Consider the following 23,988-nt stretch of genomic DNA (forward strand, 5'->3'; position numbering starts at 1 on the left):
GATTACAGACACAATCAAGTTATGTTTTAGATTTTCAAACATGATCTAATCTGTAAATTATTCAAAAATGTAAAAGCCAAAATAACATTCAGAGATTTCATTGCATATTAAGAAATTCAGATTTATTCATTACATACACATAATTAGTAATTTCATTTCAAAACATTCCATTTTCCTGGCCATCATTACTATGAATTAACTATTAATATGATTTCAGGAACACAACATAAAACATGACATTGATACTTATGGTGCTACGGTTCAGTTTCATGCCACACTTGGGGACATGGAGGCTATTGAAAAGGTAACTTAGATTAATCACTTATATAACAGATGCCTGGTATAATATAGTGTCAAATCCTGTAATAGAAGGACTTTATTCAAACAGATGTCCTTGATGATAATTCAAAGTCATTCTAGGTCTTATTCATCAAAAACTGGTGTTTTAGCTGATCTGCATCTGCACTCCATTGCAGATGTCGAAGAACTGCATGCATTGCCGCAATACCCTTGGCATGAACTACTATCCAGAATGATGGTCATTTTTTTTTTAACGATCAGTCTCACTATAGCTTGTTGTTAGAATGCTGACTGTTTTCAAAACAGGGCTGAATTTAAGTACATTTGTACTAAGTATAAGGAATTCAAAGTGGGATTAATGCTGGATTAAGATTGAGAGAGGACCAGTATAGTGGGTTGTGGACTGCATTTAAGTATGACTTATAATGAGGGAGTGTAAAATGTGCTAATTCTTGTGCTTGGTGTAAGTTTTAAGGAGGGTAAAGTGGGTTGTGGAATGAGTTTAGTGGGAGTGAAACGGGTCATGGAGTGTGTCATGAGCTTAATTGTAAAGGGAATGATGGAGTTTATTGAGGGCTAAGATTAAGGATGAGTAGACGGTGGAAGTGTGTTGTAGGCTGAGTTAAAGTATGGGGGAGAGTGGAGTGGGATTTTACGTCAATGACTGGATTCTGCCTTTAACTATGTTCTTTATATTTTCAGACATTGCAAAATTTCAAAGAGGAGTACTTTGCAACTGAGGAAGATAAAATCATCGTTAAACTCCAAATTCTTTTACCTCTACTACAAAATGAATTTCAGGAACAAGCAGATCAGGTACATGTATATACGAGGAAGGGTATTCAACTGTTATCATACATCACTTTTTGACAGTACGATTAGCATGTATATATAGTAACACTGTACAATATGTGGTTGGAGGCCAAATAGGTTTCTTTGAAGTCAGGCCCATCACAGTTTGTGTATAAATACCTTGACCTATATATAAAGTACACAGTTTTCATGTAAAACACTCCAACAACGTCCCATTAAGAAAAGATCCAAGAATCATTTTCCTTGGCTAGTAAGTTATACAATACAATACCTGATTTTGGTTTAGTAGTTCTCAGGGAGTTATCCCCCTTCACTCATTTCAGTATTTGTCCATATAATGAGTTAATGTTAGTTCAATGCATTAAAGATAGGTCATTATGTGGGCATACATTGTTTCTCCTTGATTACCCAGTAAGGAAACAAATTAAAATATATCTTTGTAAAAAGCATGCAATAGCTGGCAATTCAATGAGGGCCCATTGGGACTCTTGTACGATAGCATGTGGTACACACAGATGGCTAGGTTGAAAGAACGTTAGTTTGGTATTTTTACCTGTGGATGATATTTTTTATTATCTTACTAATATTTCAGGCAATAAGCAGTTTTGATGTTTTGGTACACCCATCCATTAAACTGAATGATGCCATTGAAATGTGTGCGAAATGCCTGCTCCAGAATGGGTATGTTGAGGAGGCCTTTCTTGTATTCTGCATTCCCAACAAAAGAGGTCGCTCATTTGTACACTGCTTCCATGCCAGCGAAGAAGCGAAGGTAACATTGAGTGAAAATATATTGATGATTTATATAAGTCCTATGGTCGTGCTGTTTAGTTCTCCAGTCAGCTAGATATTTATTTACTGAGGCTGGAACTAGAAACCTCTCACTCTCTAGGCGCACTTCAAATTCTGATTAATTGCAGAATAAGGTATAAGTGATTAACATTACTGGTAATATCATAACAGTGTTACTTAGTCAACATTAAACTTACTAGTAATATCATGATGATGTTACTAATTAAACTTACTGGTAATATCATGATGATGTTACTAATTAAACTTACTAGTACTATCATGATGATGTTACTAATTAAACTTACTATCATGATGATGTTACTCATTAAACTTACTAGTAATATCATGATGATGTTACTAATTAAACTTACTGGTAATATGATGATGTTACTAATTAAACTTACTGGTAATATCATGATGATGTTACTAATTAAACTTACTAGTAATATCATGATGATGTTACTAATTAAACTTACTAGTACTATCATGATGGTGTTACTAATTAAACTTACTAGTAAAATCATGATGATGTTACTAATTAAACTTACTAGTAATATCATGATGATGTTACTAATTAAACTTACTGGTAATATCATGATGATGTTACTAATTAAACTTACTGGTAATATCATGATGGTGTTTAGTATGAAAAAGGTACACTAGAATCCCTATAGTGGATAGGTTTCGGTGAGGGCGAGTGGGTAGCTGTAGGCAAGTGGGGATCGAAGGGGCTGAGAGCAATGAAGATCTGACTATAGCTGAAATTATGATTAATCCACAAGAAAACTTGAAGGATAGCTGCATGCCTTTGATTTTAATTGATGTCAATTCTAACTTGGTAAATAGAATCATTTTAAACTTTAAGTGTTAAAAGGTCACTGCATTATGAGTATATACCAGATACCTGTTTATTTTGTAGAAAGCTGATAGCATTGTCAAAGGTGTGAAATTGTCCGTAAGATTACTTCAGGAATCTAGGATCAATTTGAGGAAGCTTTTCATGGATTCATCATCATCGTCATTGGGTATGTATATTGAAACAAATAAATTAATGCTGTAATTTTGGAATAAGGCAGCTGCTATATAGTTTTGTATGTAGCTTTTGAGAGTACCAAGATGGCTGCCAACATGACCAGATCCATGAAATTTCTTTAATGTTTTTATTCTTTTAATATTCAGCATTCCTGACAAGATTGATGAAGGAACTAAAGGAAAAGGTGAGTTATATAGATTGTCAGTGCTGAATTAGAGGTATGCAAGTTTTCTTTTGTCTACAGACAGAATTCAGCTATACACCTTAAGCTTTTTATATGAACCCATGGTTATGTTGGGAATCATGGTGAATTTAGGAGCGTTGGTATTGGTCAGGAATCAAGGTTTAACTTTTTGCTGAATTTTAGGATTGATCCCAAAAATTGAATTTATCAGAAAAAAACCCACATGTATCAATGTTCATTCATACTTCATTTCTAATATATCCAATTTTATTTCCAAAAAAATATAATTTCCTGATTATCAGTTTTAAAAATAAGACAGCATTTCTTTTTGTGTACATTGAGGAACTTCAATTTTTGTCCCTTTCTGGAAAAATTCTGATTATTTGTAAAACAAAATTAATGTACAATGTTCTTTAATTTGAATTGTCACTTGTTTCCCTCAGAATTTTGTTAAAGATTCACAAGTGTTGAGAAATTCCACTCTGGCCACATGTCTTCGATCCCCATGGAAAGATGTAAGTTACATTTGAATATCATTTATTGCTTTAAACAATTGTTTTATTCATTTAATATGCAAATTAAAAAAAAACATTGTGTTGATGAAATTTATTCCATAATCTGTATTCATAATGTAAAATCAATTATCAAATAAAATTACTAAGTTTAAGCTCACGCCATTGGTTTGAAGGACTCAGCATCCAAAAAATCATTATTAGTCAAGGATAATGAACAACTCTTTGGATTTTGTCCAATATTCTTTTTTGTGGACAGTGGGGGCAATACAGGAAATATTGCAAGTTGTATTAAATCCTATAGCTACTTCTGTAGGAATGAAAGGATTTGGACCAAATTAGGTGTAAAGTATCCTTGAGGGGAAAGGAAGTAAATTTTGTACAAAAAGGTTGGTCTGGCCTCCCTGGAGCCTTTAAAGGGGCAGGGATCAATACAGGAATGTAGCAACTTCATTGAAATCCCTCTTCTTCTGTAGAAATGTAGAGTAGTTTGTCATGATTAAACACTGAAAAATTCAGGTAAGCAATACAGTCCCCCTGGGCCTCTTGTTCCAATTATAAAAAAACACCTATATAATAACTGCATCAGAACTGCACCAGACTATACCTCTACTGTATGCAGTATAGTGTACGTTGTAAATTTTAGATAATCAGTCCGGTATTTTCTTTGGATGTGTCCTGTAGACGATGCTTTGTATTGAAAATCGTCATTTCATGATATTCGCATTGTATTAACTTAATTATTAAAGTGAATATACCAATTTGATAAACATTAATCTAAGTTGTATTTAATATTTCAGCTAGTGTTGAAGCTGGCTGATATGGATTTAGCTACACTTGTAAGTATAATACTATATAATGTATATTGTTTCACATAGATCTATAAATTTACACTGGCATGATTTATATTATTATGGGATGTGAAAAATTGGTCCTATTGATAGAAATGAGATGAACGTAAATTTTGCATTACACCAGGAAGTGTTTATGTAGGCCAAATAAAGTCTTTGTGTTAATGCCATATAATTTCTGATTAAAATTTCATTTTTCGCTAGTGAAAATATTGGTATTTCTAATTATAATGTTAACAATTTTAACATATTTGTTATTGAATACAGCAAAGAGAGGATGAAAATATTACTGTCTAAATTTACATTCAAATCAAAATCTGATTATTTTATTAATTTTTTTTTTCTCTCAGGAAAATTGGGCTGACAAGGAGCTAGCAAGACATATAGAGGATGTAAGTTTAATTATTATATTGTTTTAATTAATACAATGCTACAGCTTGGTTTTCGTCACACTCTCATCAAATATATGTTCAATACTGAACATCACTTTATAGTTACATACATCAAATATGATAAATGCTCATTAAAATTTTCAGGGGCATTACTTTACCATTTACTGGTAATTTGTAATTACATACCAGATCGAGTAACTGGACATTTTTGGACAATACCAAGGGGGAGTAATTGAGAATTTACTTTATTTAGAAGGGGCCACAAAAGCTCAGTTGGCTAAAGCTTTATCTAATTTGGCTACGTACATAACCTCAGGTGATAATCCAAGGTGGAAGGTTCGATGATTCCTACCCATGTTAGTTTTGTTTCTCAGGAAACTGAGAAACGGGCCGGCCTGTGCTGGAATGGTTGTGTCCTTAGGCAAGACACTGTACCTTAATTGCTCTGGATGGCATTTTTTGGGCTTTCTGTATGTTGCTCAGGGAAGTAGTCACCAACTACTACAAGGAGACCCTGCCTAAAATATAATTTTATGTTAAGACTTTGTAATGTATTGAAATGTATCTAAGACCAGTAAAGCGAATTTCACTCGGTGATAAGTTTCTTATTATAAGATTTGAAACTCCTGTATTTAGTTTTGTAAACTATTAGTTGAAGATTTGGTTCGTACTCCAGAATCTCGCAGAACTATGATTTATCTTTACAGCCACTTTATGGGACACATACAGATTGTGTAAACAGAATACTGGAGAAAACCCTTTATCAGGTAAAGCCCGGAATGTCAGGATTCTCAAACTACATGTATACTCCTACATGTATGAAAAATACTGAATGCAGTACATATGTAGGATTGTAATGTCTGTCTGGTATGTAAAACAAGTTGTACCGTAGCTCCTTCCTACTCCTATAACATAAGAGGCCACTGGTCGGCCCTTTTTCTGTTGGATATGATTTTGCCGATTGCGACAGTGCCTGTCAAAAGTATCTCGCCGTGTAAAACCTCTAACATTGTTGGAGTAAATGCCTTCCATACTGTTGTCAACTATATAGTCAACAGAAAAAGAAAATTGTGCTCTCTCTTCCCTGTTATTGATTAATAAAAAATCAGTCAACATTATTTTAAGCTCCCTCTTCCCCAATGTTGACTATATAGTCTACAGGATAAGCTGACATTATTTAAATGCTGATTTGTTAAAAACAGCACCCTACACATACAATTATCCAATACAATGACATATAAAAGGTGTTCAAGACTTTTGAAACAAATATTTTCTCCTTAACACAACAGCTCTTGTGAAAAATGTCCATCTTGATATGTTCTATACAATGTGAATGTTTGTATTGAAAGATACCAAATTTTTCTACTATAAAAATTGCAGGATGAAGCTGCAGCGCTCGATATGTATAGAAAACTTGTGAGCCAGGATAGCGATGACCCAAGACTTCCCGCTGTAAAATCATCAGGAGCTGCACATATACATTCAATGTACTTACAACTCGGCAAATACTCAGAATCTCTACACTATCTTAAAGAAATGTAAGTTTCAATTTAATACAGTGAACAACTTATGAACATTTACCAGGTACAGCCTAATAATAAAAAAGTATTATGCTGAATTATAACTATTTGAATATTTTCTCAATTTCATGAGTGAGCATATAAGTCTGTTTACAATCGAGAAAGAAACAAATACTTGGCAATTGGCTCTATCATGATGTCAAAGTTGAAGAATAGGGCCTAGAGTGGCCATATCCTGAAATGACCTAATGTGTTAAAACCTCAAGAGGGAAAAACGGATCCTGGAATGTTGAAAGTTGGACACAATACATGTATAATGCACGTTACTGGATGATTATAATCTATTCAAAACTACATCCATTTTGAAGTCAAATTTGATTCATACTGTAAACTTAAACAACTGTCGAAGAAACATAATTAGATAATGTGATTCATACAGACTCCTTTTACTGTAAGTTCCGTGAATTATGCTGTTGCATTGCGTAAAATAAATAGGAATTTAGGAATTTTTTATCACATATCTGTACATGTACAATAACCATAGATTCCGCTGCATAACCACATATATTAGGGTTAGAATGTTGAAATTTCCAGAATTACAATTATGTTGCTATCTTACTATCATCTGAATATTGATGTATTGACAGGATTGGCCTGAACCCCCGATACACCGGTCATCTGGCTAAGGTGGTGTCCAGTGCCTCTGTGATGCTGAGCAATGGATGTAAGGATGGTAAGCAACTGTCAATCATCTTTTTCATTGACCTAGCTGTGTTGGTTAGATTCATTGTTAATAAATGCTTGCCATATAGTAGGAATTGCATTTAAACTGAAAATCCAAAATAGTAGCGTAGGTTGTAGTACACTTTTCTGTCATTTGGCCATGACTAGTTTTAAATATTAGGAAAAGGGGTTAAATTTGGTATTGGTAATTTGTAAAATGGTATAATATTTTGCTCTAATTAGATATCGGCATTCTCTAATTGAATTGTGCTTTTGATGTTGCTGGTATCGAAGACCTATCATTATATAAACACTGACAATATTTTGAAGTAATTTTTAAAACCAAAATCTTCAAAATATTTTGAAAACCAAAATCTGCTTTTTATAGGAGTGATGGAGAGCATAGAGTTTTATCTGAGATACATGAACAAGGCATTCGGTAAAATCAGCCTCCCGGCAGCACTACCAAATATACTGATGCAGTTACTTCCGCCAGCACAAGCCTTCGCCTGTTTGGAGAAATTTAATGTACGGGTTAACTTGAAAGATAACCAGTTCATCACTCTAGAACTGATGAGATTATATGTAATGGGGTATGTATACTGTATACATTGTATATATGTTATTTACAAAATATTATTGAAATGCATTATCTGCAGAGCCCAGTTGTTCAAAATCAAGGTGATTAGTTTATTGTAATAATCACTTGATTAGTGAAATATTCATTTCTCCTTTACTTTAATTAAAACCTCCATGTGTATAATCCTTGAAGCGTATAATCCTTGAAATAATCAGGTAGGAAAAGACTAACAAGTGTTATTAGTTTCATTATGGCAGAATTTTGTCAAGTTAGTTTTACCCGAAGTGATTTTATCAGGATTTCAAAATGGTCGTGAATCTTTAACCAACTGGACTGAGATGGAAAGTCAAATGAGATCTGGTCAGGGTCAAAAATCAAATGGGCTACATTGAGTAATTGCCTTTAAGAATAAGATCTCTAGTCATTTTATTAGGATAATACAATGTACATTTCTAACTGGAGAGGAATGCTATGAAAGCAAGCATCTTTAATTCTTTTTAAAATTAAATTCTCCCAAAAGATTGTTGGTTCAAATTTTTATTTTTTTTTGATATTTTGTAACCAAGTCCACCATCTTCAAAGGGTCTAAATGTTTCATAATTTAATGAGCTTATGATAGAATCATAAACTAATTAGGTGCTATAAATTTTAAGCTAAAATGAGTTGATATTTCTGCCTGTCTTAAGTGAGAATATTTTGGCATGATTGTTTAACATACATGTATACCCTGACCAGTGATACAGGGACTGTGGTCTTCCTGCTTTCCATGCTGACGTGTTTGATGTTGATTTTACAGAAAAGACGTTGATTTACTGGCCACAGCATACATTGCCTTTCTGAAGCTCGACAAAAAGCCGACCTACCAGGCTGGAGTTGATGTGATATTACGACTGATAAAGGAAGACAGAAAAGACCTTATCCAAAAAGGTTATACATTTTCTATATCTCAAGAAGTTCTTGTTTTACTGAATCATCATGATGTTGCAAAATATAAACAATTTAACCATGATTTTAATCTGTCTGACCCTGGTCAGAAGGTTGTTCTCTAGCACTATAGCCACACATACGGTCTGATGGCACAGCCTGTTTATGTTTCAGTTTTGATTGAGATGACATTACTGATGAAGCAAGTGTTGATAGAGATGACATTACTGATGAAGCAAGTGTTGATAGAGATGATATTACTGATGAAGCCAGTGTCGATAGAGATGATATTACTGATGAAGCAAGTGTCGATAGAGATGATATTACTGATGAAGCCAGTGTCGATAGAGATGATATTACTGATGAAGCAAGTGTCGATAGAGATGATATTACTGATGAAGCAAGTGTTGATAGAGATGACATTATTGATGAAGCCAGTGTTGATAGAGATGATATTACTGATAGAACAGCCTGTTGTTTATATGTTTCAGTGTCAATTGATGCAACAGCCTAATGTTGCTGTGTTTCAGTGTTAATTGAGATGATATTACGGATGGAACATCCTGTTGTTTATATGTTTTAGTGTTAATAGAGATGATGTTGCTGATGAAACAGCCTGTCGTTTATGGGTTTCAGAGGTTAATAGAGATGACTTTACTGATGAAGCAAGTGTTGATAGAGATGATATTACTGATGGAACAACCTGTTGTTTATGTTTCAGTGTTAATAGAGATGATATTACTGATGTAACAACCTGTTGTTTATATGTTTCAGTGTTAATTGAGATGACGTTACTGATGGAACAGCCACTAGCAACTTTCTGTTATATGGTTGCTTTATTGCTCAATGAAGACATAGACGATGCAAGAAAACTATACCAGGTAACTTTGTATATATACTCAATCTATAAATAGCAACTACCAGGCAGTATACAAATATATCATAGGTGTCTGTGCAATAGTCCAGAATATTTTAACCAAGGTACTGATAATCGACTGCTGTTCTATTGCACAAGGCTGAAACCCATGATATACTTCATTTATTACATAATCACTATAACACACTTAGAATCACTGAAATCTCGACTTTATTACATAATCACTATAACACACTTAGAATCACTGAAATCTCGACTTTCCTTTAGGCCTAAAAGTCACCATGACTATCACTTAGCAGTGTTGACATCTGAGTGACTTACTTAGACGCTTGACAGGGTAGGATTAAATTCTAAATCGTCATAGGTGTTCAATGGTTAGCATGTGACAGTACAATAGTACATACCTTATTCGTGTAGTTAAGGAAAGTCAAATGCATATGTAATAATGTAAATTAGGAAACATGACCTGTGTATAATTCTATCCACTTCAGTTACTGTTGTCTATAGACTTTCAATTTTAAGATGTACAGTTGAGTAAATAAAAAAAATTAGGCATCAAATACATATGTAGGTTTCAGGGACAAAATCTGTATCTTGACCAAATATTTGTATAAAAACTCATATTTGGTATTTGAAATGATTATGAACATAGCCACTGAGCCAACACAAAGATTTCTAACTTATGAAACATACCATTGATTCTATGCCTGTACTTCTCATTACAGAAAAATCCAACTTTCTTGAAAACTGTTTTAACTACTAATAGCATAGCTGTACAAAGGCTGTTGTTGAACCTATTTAATAAGGTAAGGTAACATTGTGTGGAGTAGTGTATTTGTACACATTTCCTTTTTTTTGTGATGAAAGATGAATAGCAGAATATACATTTAGATGTACTTTTGATTAACACCAATAAGTCCCGATTTAAATCTATTCCCTTAGAGGAAAATATTTTTTTAATGTGGATTTAATTTGCTTTGTAAGTGGCTGTCATATAGCTAGTTGGAAATTGTAGAATCGCTTAATACACTTCTGACAGATTGCACCTCCCATTCATAGTTGGATGTCATGAATATGTTGACATATACACTATTAATATGATATAATTAAAACAAAAATGATGGACTTAATTTTTTTCCAGTAGACAGTTAATTTTCATATTGAATACAAAAAATTTGTATCAATGTTAATCTTTTAACTATTGTTCTAAGAACATAAAGAGTAGTCATTGTTTCTACATTCACACTGTACTCTAATTCTTTTGACATGTAGGTATAACTTTGCCATCTTTCCGTTTGGTATTTGTAGCCAAAGTTGATTGATATCCTCCTTGATTTTGTGGTCGAGTCTGAAGATACAGAAGCTGAGATCTATTTTGAAAATAACTTGTCCGCAGCACTACAGAACTTTAGTAAGTAGACAGAAAAATTCAGGTATGTTTGTAAAACTTAAAGGGACAACTGCATTGGTAAGTGTGACGTCAAGATTTGTTTCAAAATTCATTCATGGCTCCTTAAGGACATCATCCAAATCATTGTCACACAGAGTTAAAAGTTGTCAGTTAATATTGTTCTCCTTTTAAATTGTCTAATGGAAGCTTTGTCTTGTTAATTGTTTTTCTGACATTTAAATGATTAATTATATCTCCTCTGCTTTATTTCAGAACACTTAAGAAAAGCACAATCATTTTCAACTTTGCTTCAGTTTTGTTCACAAAACCCGAACACAAGCCTTGCAACGTGTATGATATCCGTAACAGCCCAGTTACCTCATCTGAGGATGCATATGCAAAAATTTCTGTGATAAATTAAACTGTGTGTTAGCGGTACTGTGTGTATTTGGAAACTGTGTTTAAGGGGTGCTGTGTGTATGTAGAAACTGTTAGCGACACTGTGTGTATGTGGAAACTGTTAGTGATACTGTGTGTATGTAGAAACTGTTAGCGGCATTGTGTGTATGTAGAAACTGTTAGCGGTACTGTGTGTATGTAGAAACTGTTAGCGACACTGTGTGTATGTAGAAACTGTTAGCGGCATTGTGTGTATGTAGAAACTGTTAGCGGCATTGTGTGTATGTAGAAACTGTGAGCGGTATTGTGTGTATGTAGAAACTGTTAGCGGCATTGTGTGTATGTAGAAACTGTTAGCGGTACTGTGTGTATGTAGAAACTGTTAGCGGTACTGTGTGTATGTAGAAACTGTTAGCGGTACTGTGTGTTTGTCGAAACTATTAGCGACACTGTGTGTATGTAGAAACTGTTAGCGGTACTGTGTGTATGTAGAAACTGTGAGCGGTACTGTGTGTATGTAGAAACTGTGTGTTAGGGGTACTGTGTGTATGTAGAAACTGTGTGTTAGGGGTACTGTGTGTATGTGGAAACTGTGTGTTAGGGGTACTGTGTGTATGTGGAAACTGTGTGTTAGGAGTACTGTGTGTATGTGGAAACTATGTGTTAGCGTTACTGTGTGTATGTTGCTGGTAGTATCAGTGAAATATGCCACCTTTCCATCTGTTAGTTTTATATCCTGCAGATTTTGGCAGATCATGAATATATTGATATAAATGGCCATTTGTCTTCATCAATAAGAATAAAAAATAATCACCAGCTAAGTGGAGCAATGGCCGGCCTCTTAGGATGTCCATTGTTTAAATTGAGCAGAATTTTATAAGAAAAAGCTGTATTTGTCCCATAGGAAAATTTTTATCGGGTTAAAAGTTTTAGAGAAAAAAAAATAGAAATTAACAGAAATGCATAAATTGTGAATTTAATCGTGAATGTACAATCATATACTTGTATGTAGATGTAGGTAAAACTATACAAATATCTACATCGTATTTAGCAACAGCGTTGCTGATGTCGAACTAATTGGACATCAGCATGTATCAATAGTGTCAGTGCAAGGGCCATAACTCTATTAGCAAGCGAAATGAAATGATGTACCATTATTTCATGTATTTTTCTGTTTTAGATTACATTATATCAATGATAAATTATTTTTATGTGTTGTTGAAATGAGAATAATAATAAAAATTGTGATAATTTTGATATATCTTTTGTTTTAACTTTAAATGAGAAGTTGCAGTGAGCTTATGGTCAGGTGCAGTATCCATCTTATGCTCTGTGCCACTTCTGTTGACTTCAACAGCCATGTTCTAAATATTGTAGCTTGTACATGTATGAACATTGTACCTGGCCATGTGTTGAAGTGTCACATGATGTTCATGTTTCCTCATATGAATGACCTTGACCTAGCTACTTTTGAAGACAGCTGGATATCTGAAAACTTCAAAAAACTTAACCTCAGGAGAGAGATAAGGTCGAGAATATGTCACTTCGGTATGCAATAGTCGATATATTTTGATTTGCCCAAATGTCATTTTGGAACCCTTACCCCAGCACGTGCAACGATCATCGTGCATTGTATGTATTGGTACAGACTAAAATTATTGGAAATGGTATTTTGGTATTTATCCTCACCAATTTGGATACGCATTGTACAAAATGTAGTTCCATTTTTAGCTCACCTGGTCTGAAGGACCAAGGTGAGCTTATGCCATACCGTAGCGTCCGTCGTCCGCCGGTCGGTCCGTCCGTCAACAATTGACTTCTTCATAACCACAGATCAGAATTTAACCAAATTTGGTCAGAAGCATCCCTATCGTGGTGGGGACTCAAATTGTACAAATAGTGGGGCTGACCCCCCAGTGGTCTGAGGGGCGGGGCCAAATTAAAGACGTTAGTTTGGCTCTATTAATATAAACGACTTCTTCTCTGAAACCAAGCAAAGGATATTGCTCCTGGTACAGCATCACTATAGTGAGGGGATTCAAAATTGTACAAATGGTTGGCCTGACCCCCTGGGGGCCTGAGGGGCGGGGCCAAAATGGATCAATATAGTTATATTGATATTAACGACTTCTCTGAAACCAGGCGATGAATATCGTTCATATTTACCTGGTAGTATCACTATGGGGTGGGGATTCAAAATTGTACAAATGATTGGGCTGACCCCTCAGGGGATCTGAGGGGCGAGCCAATTATGGTCAATTGGGCTATATTGATATAAATGACTCCTTCTCTGAAACCAAGCAATGCATATCACTCATATTTGCCTGGTAGCATCACTATGGGGTGGGGATTCAAAATTGTACAAAATGTGAGGCTGACCCCAGGAGGTCTGAGGGTCGGGACCAAGAGGGGTCAATTTGGCTAAATTGATATAAACAACTTCTTCTCTGAAAATAAGCAATAGATATTGCTCATATTTGCCTGGTAGCCTCCCCTTGGGGTAGAGATTCAAAATTGTACAAATGACAGGACTGACCCTCAATTTCATTTCATGGATTAATGCATTTTTTGGCATAAAAACCTCACATATCCATATAAAATGCCTATGATATATTGACATAGCAATACCTGTGACAAATATACTTAAGCATCATTCTTGTTTCATATCTCATGAAAACCAGGTGAGCGATACATGCCCTCTGGGCCTCTTGTTAACATGATACTATATACTTTTCCATTTAGTCAGTAATCAACATATCAAAAATGATTAAGTAGTTACGTGTAGTTAACTTCTTTTGATTTACAAGAATGTATACATTATAATTTGGAAAGTGAGGAAGATGTTTATGTAGACTTCTTAGACAGCAACGTTAACAAGGCATATGATACTGTATGGCATGCTGGTTTACTGTACAATGATAATGCAATGATATCGGTATTACTTAATTAAAGTCATGGCATACATTTTGTATCTTAAAAGCTATATACAATGTACACACATTATTTTATACGGATATAACAAGTAGTGTTGTATTTAATCATTTTTAATTCAAGATGGTCCCGTATAGAGAGAGGGATTACAAGGGAGTGCGTTTTGTGCTAAAATGTATCCATAAAACGTTTATTAGATAGAGTTGAAAAAATATTGAAATGATGCACTTATTGTCGATTTAAAGTTAATATACCAACACAAGTTGATGACATGTGTCTGCTTAGTACACAGCGCAAAAGCTTACAGAATATGCTCGAGATATGTGAATTTTATAGTAAACTGTGGCGCTTTACACAAAATAGAAACGCAATATTGATGCGAATTTATATCTTTACGAGCATCTTCTCCCATTGGTTAAGGATATAACGCATGTTGGTATGATGTTAAATTATAATTTTAATAGTATTGAACGCCTAGTACGTGTTTGTAATGAATTTAAAGTGGTATCATGACCTTAACTAAAAGTGGAGCTCAACTATGTGCGTTAAATCCTCTATCTATCGGTAAAATAATTAAATAAAAAGTTTAAGTTTCGGCACTTTATGGGTATGAATGGTGGTGTCTACCAAAATGTTGAATTTCGATGCTAGCAAGATCACAGCGTTTTATTTTAAAATCTATTCAAGGATTTCTTGGATGATGGAGTATATAGAAGTGTATATAGATAGTAAGTAATTGTTGTTCTTGGTAGATCATGTAACCTAGAAAGAACTTGTGTATCATATCTTGTATTTTTACTCGATTATTTATGACATATATACATGTATATGGAGATCAATATGTATGATAACGGTTTCCCATCGTGCTGAGTGAGTGGCATGTCGTTTTTATCAATTAGTATAACGTGCTATCATGTTTATCGGTTAGTCTTACCTACTCTATCATGTGTTTTATCATGTTTGTGTTGCATGAGGACGAACGGCCGTGATTGAATAAACAACAACACACGCCCTGAAGCATGGCACACAATGTGGAATCTATCTTTGGTCAGACAGATGTATTTCAAATAATGAAACAAACTTACCTTTATCTGACAGTTCTCTGATCATATTTCTATGTACGTAATATTGAAATGATGCACTTATTGTCGATTTAAAATCAATATACCAACACAAGTTGATGACATGTGTCTGCTTAGTACACAGCACAAAAGCTTACAGAATATGCTCGAGATATGTGAATTGTATAGTAAACTGTGGCGCTTTACACAAAATAGAAACGCAATATTGATGCGAATTTATATCTTTACGAGCATCTTCTCCCATTGGTTAAGGATATAACACACGTTGGTATGATGTTAAATTATAATTTTAATAGTATTGAACGCCTAGTACGTGTTTGTAATGAATCTAAAAGTGGTATCATGACCTTAACTAAAAGTGGAGCTCAACTATGTGCGTTAAATCCTCTATCTATCGGTAAAATAATTAAATAAAAAGTTTACGTTTCGGCACTTTATGGGCGTGAATTGTGGTGTCTACCAAAAAGTTGAATTTCAATGCTAGCAAGATCACAGCGTTTTATTATAAAATCTATTCAAGGATTTCTTGGATGATAGAGTATATAGAAGCGTATATAGATACTAAGTAATTCTTGTTCTTGGTAGATCGTGTAACCTAGAAAGAACTTGTGTATCATATCTTGTATTTTTTACTCGATTATTTATGGCATATACATGTATATGGAGATCAATATGTACATGTATGATAACGGTTTCCAATCGTGCTGAGTGAGTGGCATGTCGTTTTTATCAATTAGTATAACGTGCTATCATGTTTATCGGTTAGTATTACCTACTCTATCATGTGTTTAATCATGTTTATGTAGCATGAGGACGAACGGCCGTGATTGAATAAACAACAACACACGCCCTGAAGCATGCAAGTTCTTTATTAGAGAACACAGCATGGCACACAATGTGGAATCTATCTTTGGTCAGACAGATGTATTTCAAATAATGAAACAAAAATTATATATCTGACAGTTCTCTGATCATATTTCTATGTACGTAATTATATGTCACATATTCGTTGCAAAAAGTTTGTTCATAATTTATGTAAGCTTAGATCTACAAAACTAGTAAAATTCAAGTAAGATAGATACGTACAATTACGACAGGTAGATTCTACTACGAAAGTAGAAAGGACATGAGGATTTTATCAATCTAGGTCCATTTAAAGTGCCTTTCATACAATATGCATATTACTCAATTTCAAATCTAGATTAGAATTACAAAAACACAAATCGACAGTAATTAACTAACTTGTATAAAGTCCGAGGAGTTCCGATAGAGACAATCAAGAGTTGTCTACCCTGCTGGCAGTGGTCCGATTTATGGATATCCATAATTCATTTTTAAATATCCATAAATCATTTATGGATATCCATAAATAAGTCGAATTATGGATATCCACCAATCATTTATGGATATCCATAAATCATTTATGGATATTTAAAAATGAATAATGAATATTTGAAATTAATTATGGATATACATAAATAGGGACTTTTCCCCACTTTGGCTAGCCATACAAACCGATCTGTAGTAGACAATGACTATTTAAAGATTATTTCATTATGGATTTTTTTTTCTGAATATATTTTCCAAACTTGAAAAGAACTGGATACTTGTACGTGTTTATTAATTTTTTTAGAATATCGGTTAATTGAAAGAATATAGACATATTCTATTTATTTAAAGCGGATTTCTTCAAATGGCAAGTTTACTCATACAGGTATTTTAAAGCAAGCTTGGTTAGTTTCAATGTTGATGGATGATTTAAGGAAGGGGCCTACTTGGTTCAGGTCAGCTTATAATTATATAATCATATATTATTTTATTTCACTGAAATGACAAGTCATGTCGCAGATATATCGACATAATCTTACTGACCTCGGAATGGGCCAGTTTCTCCGTGCATTCCATTTAGATAAATATAGTCCTGGACATCAGGCAGAACACACCTAGATCTTGAAGTAATACTATTAAACAAATTATAAATCGTATGGCTGTATGATGACCCGGAAGCATGACCAAGCAGGTGTCGACTCTAAATTCAAACGAAAAGTTCAGAAAACAAAGTCTTCCGAGTTAGATTTTTATAATTTGGTTTGGTTTGGTTTATTTTGTTTAACGTCCTATTAACAGCTACAAATGTAAGTTCATTTAAGGACGGCCTCCCGTGCGTGCGACATGCTTGCGTGCGGCGAGTGCGTATATGTGTTTTTGCATAATTTCATATACATGTACAATGTAATTCATTTTGAGAAAATAATTTCAAATTTTGTTTGTATAAATGTGTAATCTTGTAATTTATTCAAATCTATTACTGGTGAAATATAGACCGCCGATACGTGTTATCACATATGATACTTTTAAACGTTTAGATAAAGTGGCTGACCGGTGGTAACAATGATACGGTATAGATCTAGCATACATTCTATATACTTGGCCTTCAAAACCGTTATCAGGGCCGACTTTATCAGTCCCAGCGACGACAATCAAAGTAAGTACACATGTATAGCCATCTGCCCGTCGTAATTAATGCTGGTACGGTACAATGTACTATGCACCATTTCTGTGCTAATTTTATGCATGTCGCGAACCTTTAATTAATTTAGTTCACAGTAGAATGTCACACAGGGACTTGAGAATTAGTTACAGTCTACATGTATTTGGACCTCCCCTAGTGTGTATACACATTTTCAGACGTTTTTGGGGGCTAGATTAAAATTGGGTAAAAATGACACCCCCGGGCCCCAAAAACGTCTGAAAATGTGCTATACACACTAGGGGAGGTCCAAATACATGTAGACTGTAACTAATTCTCAAGTCCCTGTGTGACATTCTACTGTGAACTAAATTAATTAAAGGTTCGCGACATGCATAAAATTAGCACAGAAATGGCGCATAGTACATTGTACCGTACCAGCATTCTACTGTGAACTAAATTAATCAAAGGTTCCGCGACATGCATAAAATTAAGTTCAATAACGCAATTACATTTGTAACTGTCGACAGATACATGCAAATATATCGTGTTATCAAATAACGCATTGACTTGTACAACGACCGATCTGAAAGTGTTTGGATCTCATTGCGATACCTATGCCAGATTGTCATGGAGCATTGTTTATCTGGCATTTAACCAAAATACAAAGGATGTCTAATATTAATTATCTTCTTTCTTCCTATATCTTATAAATACGTTCATATGGTATCTTATTTGATGTTTGATATATATCTTTTATAAGATTGCTTACAATTTGCATGTAATAGATACTATATCTCATAACATATATAAGATCTTATCTAGCATGTTTCTCATCTAATTTTCTCATACATTCTATGAAATATTACATATCTCACATTCTTTGAAATATCTTTGAAATATCTTATATTCTTTATAAGATATCTTATACATAATCATTTACATAAAAACAAATATATATATATATACCTGTACATCCTAGATATCTTAGTAAAATATTATCTCACATATATATCTATATAAGATGTATAAGATATCTATATAATTGGTTAATTACTGGATCAAGACTGCTCCATCAGTAAATGATAACTTGGCTTCTCATAGATACGTGCTCCTTGCAGTTACATAGGTAGTACATGTTAACGTTTTTTTTTGTTGTTCTTTTTTTAATCAGGATGAAGCTCCTTGGCCCCGGGCTGTTGGTACTTTGCACGCTTGTTTGCTGTCCATGTACAGTTGCGTTCAAAGCAGCTGTGTACGAACATGCGGTCATATTTCCACCACAACGGTCACGTGTTTTGTCACGTGACTCAGCACTGACAGTGATGAAGAAGAATTTGGATGTGTACAATGAAAAATGCAAGGAAGCAGCTGCCCAGGTAATCTGCATACTTTCTTGATAGATGTTGTCCATACTAATAAGACGACAAATATAAATCAGGCGATTTGTGACTTTGTACATCATTTGTTAAAATGTATTCAGTCTATCCGTACAAACATCATCAACAGCTAGACTAGCATTACGGTAGCCCGAGTTTCCTCTGGCCCTGACACCATTTCTGGCCGAGATTCCTCTGGCGGTGGCGGCCAGACATGGTGTCAGGGCCAGAGGAAACTCGGGCTAGCATTATGGTAACGCTTCAAAAGGAAAAAGAGACACCATCTTGGTTATAGAGCAAGACATGTGGCCTGACAAAAAATCAATATATGCTTTCTTGCTTGGGTCTGTACATGTCTGTCCTCACAAATAACAGTCTTACAAATGAGATATAGTTGTGACGATTTGTAGAATTGCTAAGTTGTTTTATGGCTACACGCAAACATTTTGTTTGTAGAAAGTACAGATCATTGTGTTCCCGGAGTACGGCCTTTACGGGCTCGGTTGGACAAGACAAACTCTCGCGCCATACCTGGAGTTTATACCAGACCCTGATACGATGTCGTGGATCCCTTGTGATGACCCCACACGATCCAGCAAGACAGATGTACAACATCAGCTTAGTTGCATAGCCAAAAACAACTCCATATATCTCGTGGTCAATTTCGGAGCTCGACAACCATGCAGTGCTTCTGTACCAAGCTGTCCCTCAGATGGACACTTTCAATTTAACACAAATCTGGTGTATGACACTAGTGGTAAACTCATCGCAAGATATTTCAAGCAGAATCTGAACTCCGACGAAATTTTCTTTGACCGACCCTCAAACACAAACTATACCGTGTTCACAACGCCTTTCGGACGTTTTGCCACGTTCTCTTCCTACGATATAATGTTCAAAGACCCAGCCATAACGCTGATTAAGAAAATGAATGTAACGAACGTAGTCTATCCAGTAGCCTGGAAGAACGAACTGCCTCTACTGGCTGCTATCGAGATCCATTCAGCATTTTCAGAAGGTATGCACGTGAACCTAATGGCGGCAAACTTGCACCTGCCAACTACGGGTTACCAAGGAAGCGGAATCTACTGGCCCTCGGGAACTTCCAACAACGAGATTTACTACAACAACATGTCACCAGGCAGCCCAGGAAAGCTCCTTGTACAGGATCTTACTCCGTTAGATCCGGAAGTTCTAGCTGAAAATGCAGTGGCTCAGAAACAAAGAGTGCCACACAAAACAGTTCATGTTGATTCAGCGACTGGCAGTAACGAATTCAAGGCCGTGATGAACCACGACTTGTACACATTCGTTCCTTTGAATCAGGGATACGGGAATTATAAGGTGTGTCAGAATACGTTATGTTGTCAAGCTTCTTATGAGGGGATGTTCCAGAATACATTGTATGCCTTAGGTGTATTTGATGGAATGCATACGTACAATGGGCAATATCCCCTACAAGTTTGCACATTCGTTCCTTGTGTCAATGGGTCCATATCTAGCTGTGGCCAGCCCTCTGTGAAGTCAGTTGGATATATGGACAAGATGTCGTTCTTTGGAAACTTTTCATCCACCCGGTACGTCCTACCGGAAGTACTTGTAACCCTCGACAACTCCACATTGGACATCATTGGACGCACTTGGCTTTACCAAGAATCTATTATCATAGACGTCGGCGTTCCTGGTTCACCGGTGTCTATATCCATGTACGCGATCGGCGGTCCATAAAATATACCGATATTTTGGTATATTTGTAACAGAACAGCTGTGCTTTACTCCTAGAATCAAAACTGTGCTACTTCTCCCTTATAAGCGTTTTTATTTTTTTTATTCATTATTTTTTTCTGGACGTCAGTTTTCCGTTAGCGTTGAACTGTGATATGAGTTGCTTTCAGAAAAAAAACGCTTAAATCAACAACCATAGAAAAAATGTATTCCCGAGTTCGTCTCAATTCCAGTTTAAGTGCACTGACAGGCGGCCATTATGAATCATAACAGTTAAAGTTTGTTACCGATATTTCTCATAAAAGTTCTCGGAAGATCTTTTCCAATTCCATATGTCGGCTTGTCTATTGATAGTTAGATACTAGAAGGAGTAGAAGCTTTTTATTTATTTATTTTTGTTTATTTATCTATTTATTTATTGAAATTTCTATTTTTTTAATTATTATTTTTCTATTAATACTAACCTGATGAAGACGCCCATGGTGTTACACAGTAACCTGTAAAATCGCATGCTAGTTTGGAGTTTCGTTTCAGTCATGCGATAACGGCCATTTTACACGTCAATCATCTAACTTGTTGACATGCAGCCAAGTCAGTTTATATAGTGGTGTTTAACAGGTATTGTACTGTGTGGACAATCTCATTTTGTTAAAAGACCAGTCTAGTTGTGATTTTAGTTGTAACAAATGAATATTTTGATTACAGACCTGTTGCAATTTAATGTGGAAAATGTCATAAAAGACATGAATACAAATCATTTTTACGGACAGTTTTCACACGAAATAATTGAAAAGACAAATTCATCTCCAGGAAACAAATGTCGGTTTTTATTTAGACCTTCATTACGTACGCACCAGGAAATGTAACCTAACCAATAGTTAAACTCTCACCTTATGAGTCATAATATATTCCCAAGCTTATTAAAAACATAGTATATCAGTGCTGGAAATATTGTTTTATTATATAAAATGTCAGTGCTGTTATAATTATGTAGATATGTTGGTTATGACTAACTTTAATCTTTAAATGTGTACCTGGATATAGACAAAGGAAGGGAAACATTAATTCTTGATGGTTTAAACTGGCATGCGTGCTTTCACCATGATGCCATAATTCAAAGAAAGTGTTGTTTAACTTAAAGACATATCAGTATTAATTAATTTTAACGAATTATCTATTCTTTATTAGTTATTGGGAGTTTCATGAAGTTAAGCAATGTCTTATATGTTCACAAATATACATTCGGAAAATTATATCGAAAATATAAAAGAAATAGATATATGTTAACAACAGCGATACATTATAATATACTGACCATACACGTTCATTTATAGGACAAACGCCTCTTTATGGCTAGACCCATGTACAATACTTTGTGATAACGCGTAAAAGGGATGTGTCTTACATGAAAATTCTTCGCCAATTTCATTCATGTCAAACTACTGCAGGAAGTAGCCCATATATACAAGCGATAATGGGCACAAGACAGACTCTATCCGTCCTTTTTCTATACGATAAAATGTGTTCATACACATTCTTTTTATGTTGAGATACTACAATGCATAATTATCATTATATGATAGAATGTTAACATTTGTCGCGAATTTATACCATGTAAGGGTTGCCGTAAGTCTCAGTCCATTCCGCGGATTCACTTGAATAGAAATCGAAAATTAGTCAAAATTTTTCATTACGAAGAGACTTAGAGAAGTCATTGTTACACAGCGTTACTCAATGCTACGGTCGTAAGGGTTCCTACAGAACATCCGCCACAATGGCGCCTCTCAAGATTTACATTTCAATGAACGGGTCTAGAATTGTGACAGACGTAGGAATATCAGCGAGTAAGAAAAAGTAGAGAATTTATGGGAATGTTCACAGCGGAGTTGTGTTGGAAAACATTTCACATTTTAATTTTCCTGTCATATTAAGTGGCTAAGTTGGTAAGAGCGCCGGCCACGTTATAGCAGGTGAAGATCCGAGGTCCATGGTTCGACTCTCCCAACCCATGTCGGTTTGTGTATCTCGGGAAGCTGAAAAAACGTGCCGGTCTGTGCTGTCGTGGCTATGTTTTTGGGCTAGACACTTTATCCTAATTGTTCTGCATGACATTCGATAGGCCTCCCGTATGTTGTCCAGTGTGGTAGTCACAAACTACTACAAAGAGATCCCGCTTCAAAATAACCATGGCTGCTAACGAGGCTATAACCTTTACAAACAATCTGCTAAATTAGGGTACATGTAGTTTATCCTGTCCGTTGATGTACGAGTTTCTCTAAATCTTTAAATATTCAAAATCTACTCATATAAGTTTAATCTGTGTATTTTAACAATGATAGTGTGCGTTTACGCATGTTCTCATGATTATCGTCATCAGTCATTAAAGTGTTCTTTAAAGTCATACTTCTGTGCATTAATCAACGCATATACATGTACAGTCAATCTTGTCTATTGTGACATCATATATGACAATAGAATGACGTCACAACCAGATAACATTGTCGTTACGAAGTGGACAATAAACCCATGATCATAAAATTGATGAAATGATTAAAAATATCTTAAATCATTTTCCATTTTTAAAATACGTGATCTATATCATTCGTCATGCAAAATACAGAGAAAATGTATATGGAATTTTTATGTGGTTCATTAAATACAGATCGGGATGTTAATCAGAAGAATTTTGTGGAGTGTTAATTACATTTCTTCCTTTGGAATTGACATATTGATGAATGTAGTATAAATTATAAAATGGTTTTATTTATGTATACCGCACCGCTCCTACAATCAATCATTTTCTATCAGAAGAGGAAATTCGCTAACAATAAATTATCTGACGAAGAATAAACGAAGTTAATTGTTAAGTTAACCACAGAGTTCAGAACCCTGTTATAACAATTTGTATTTTAATTAAGACAAAGTGATTTTTATTTGTATAATAACCTTACCAGTCCATAAAGACATGTAGGCAGTGTTAAAATCAATAATTAAATTACTAATACGCTTTTCAGACTTTTATCTAGCGTTGGACTAAATTGGGTTTTGTCTTATTCGTTATTATGACCACCATGCCCGATTTAATTAGTGCGAAATATGGCGGGGTATTTA

General features: G+C 34.8%; 2 protein-coding genes across 3 annotated transcripts; both read left to right on the top strand.

Annotated features, from left to right (window-relative positions):
• The first annotated feature begins 222 nt into the window (after positions 1-222).
• On the top strand, positions 223-12,224 carry LOC117334214. 2 transcript variants are annotated; one of them, XM_033893699.1, is made up of 17 exons: positions 223-304; positions 1,003-1,116; positions 1,706-1,885; positions 2,825-2,930; positions 3,085-3,122; positions 3,566-3,637; positions 4,435-4,473; positions 4,836-4,877; positions 5,585-5,644; positions 6,258-6,415; positions 7,045-7,130; positions 7,509-7,713; positions 8,497-8,627; positions 9,399-9,505; positions 10,227-10,307; positions 10,810-10,912; positions 11,165-12,224. In XM_033893699.1, exons 1-17 carry the CDS (start codon positions 287-289, stop codon positions 11,302-11,304), a joined length of 1,680 nt encoding a protein of 559 aa, XP_033749590.1. In that variant the 5' UTR covers positions 223-286; the 3' UTR covers positions 11,305-12,224. The 2 variants fall into 2 exon arrangements, with proteins under 2 accessions (XP_033749590.1, XP_033749591.1); XM_033893700.1 differs by lacking the exons at positions 9,399-9,505; positions 10,227-10,307; positions 10,810-10,912; positions 11,165-12,224 and adding an exon at positions 9,155-9,348.
• A 6,724-nt stretch (positions 12,225-18,948) lies between these two features.
• On the top strand, positions 18,949-21,819 carry LOC117333873 (pantetheinase-like). Its single transcript, XM_033893292.1, has 2 exons — positions 18,949-19,152; positions 19,609-21,819. The coding sequence occupies exons 1-2, from the start codon at positions 18,949-18,951 to the stop codon at positions 20,878-20,880; spliced, it is 1,476 nt and encodes a 491-aa protein (XP_033749183.1). The 3' UTR covers positions 20,881-21,819.
• Positions 21,820-23,988: the final 2,169 nt, after the last annotated feature.

This window comes from Pecten maximus, chromosome 9 (assembly GCF_902652985.1).
Source record: "Pecten maximus chromosome 9, xPecMax1.1, whole genome shotgun sequence".
NCBI classification, from domain to species: domain Eukaryota; kingdom Metazoa; phylum Mollusca; class Bivalvia; order Pectinida; family Pectinidae; genus Pecten; species Pecten maximus.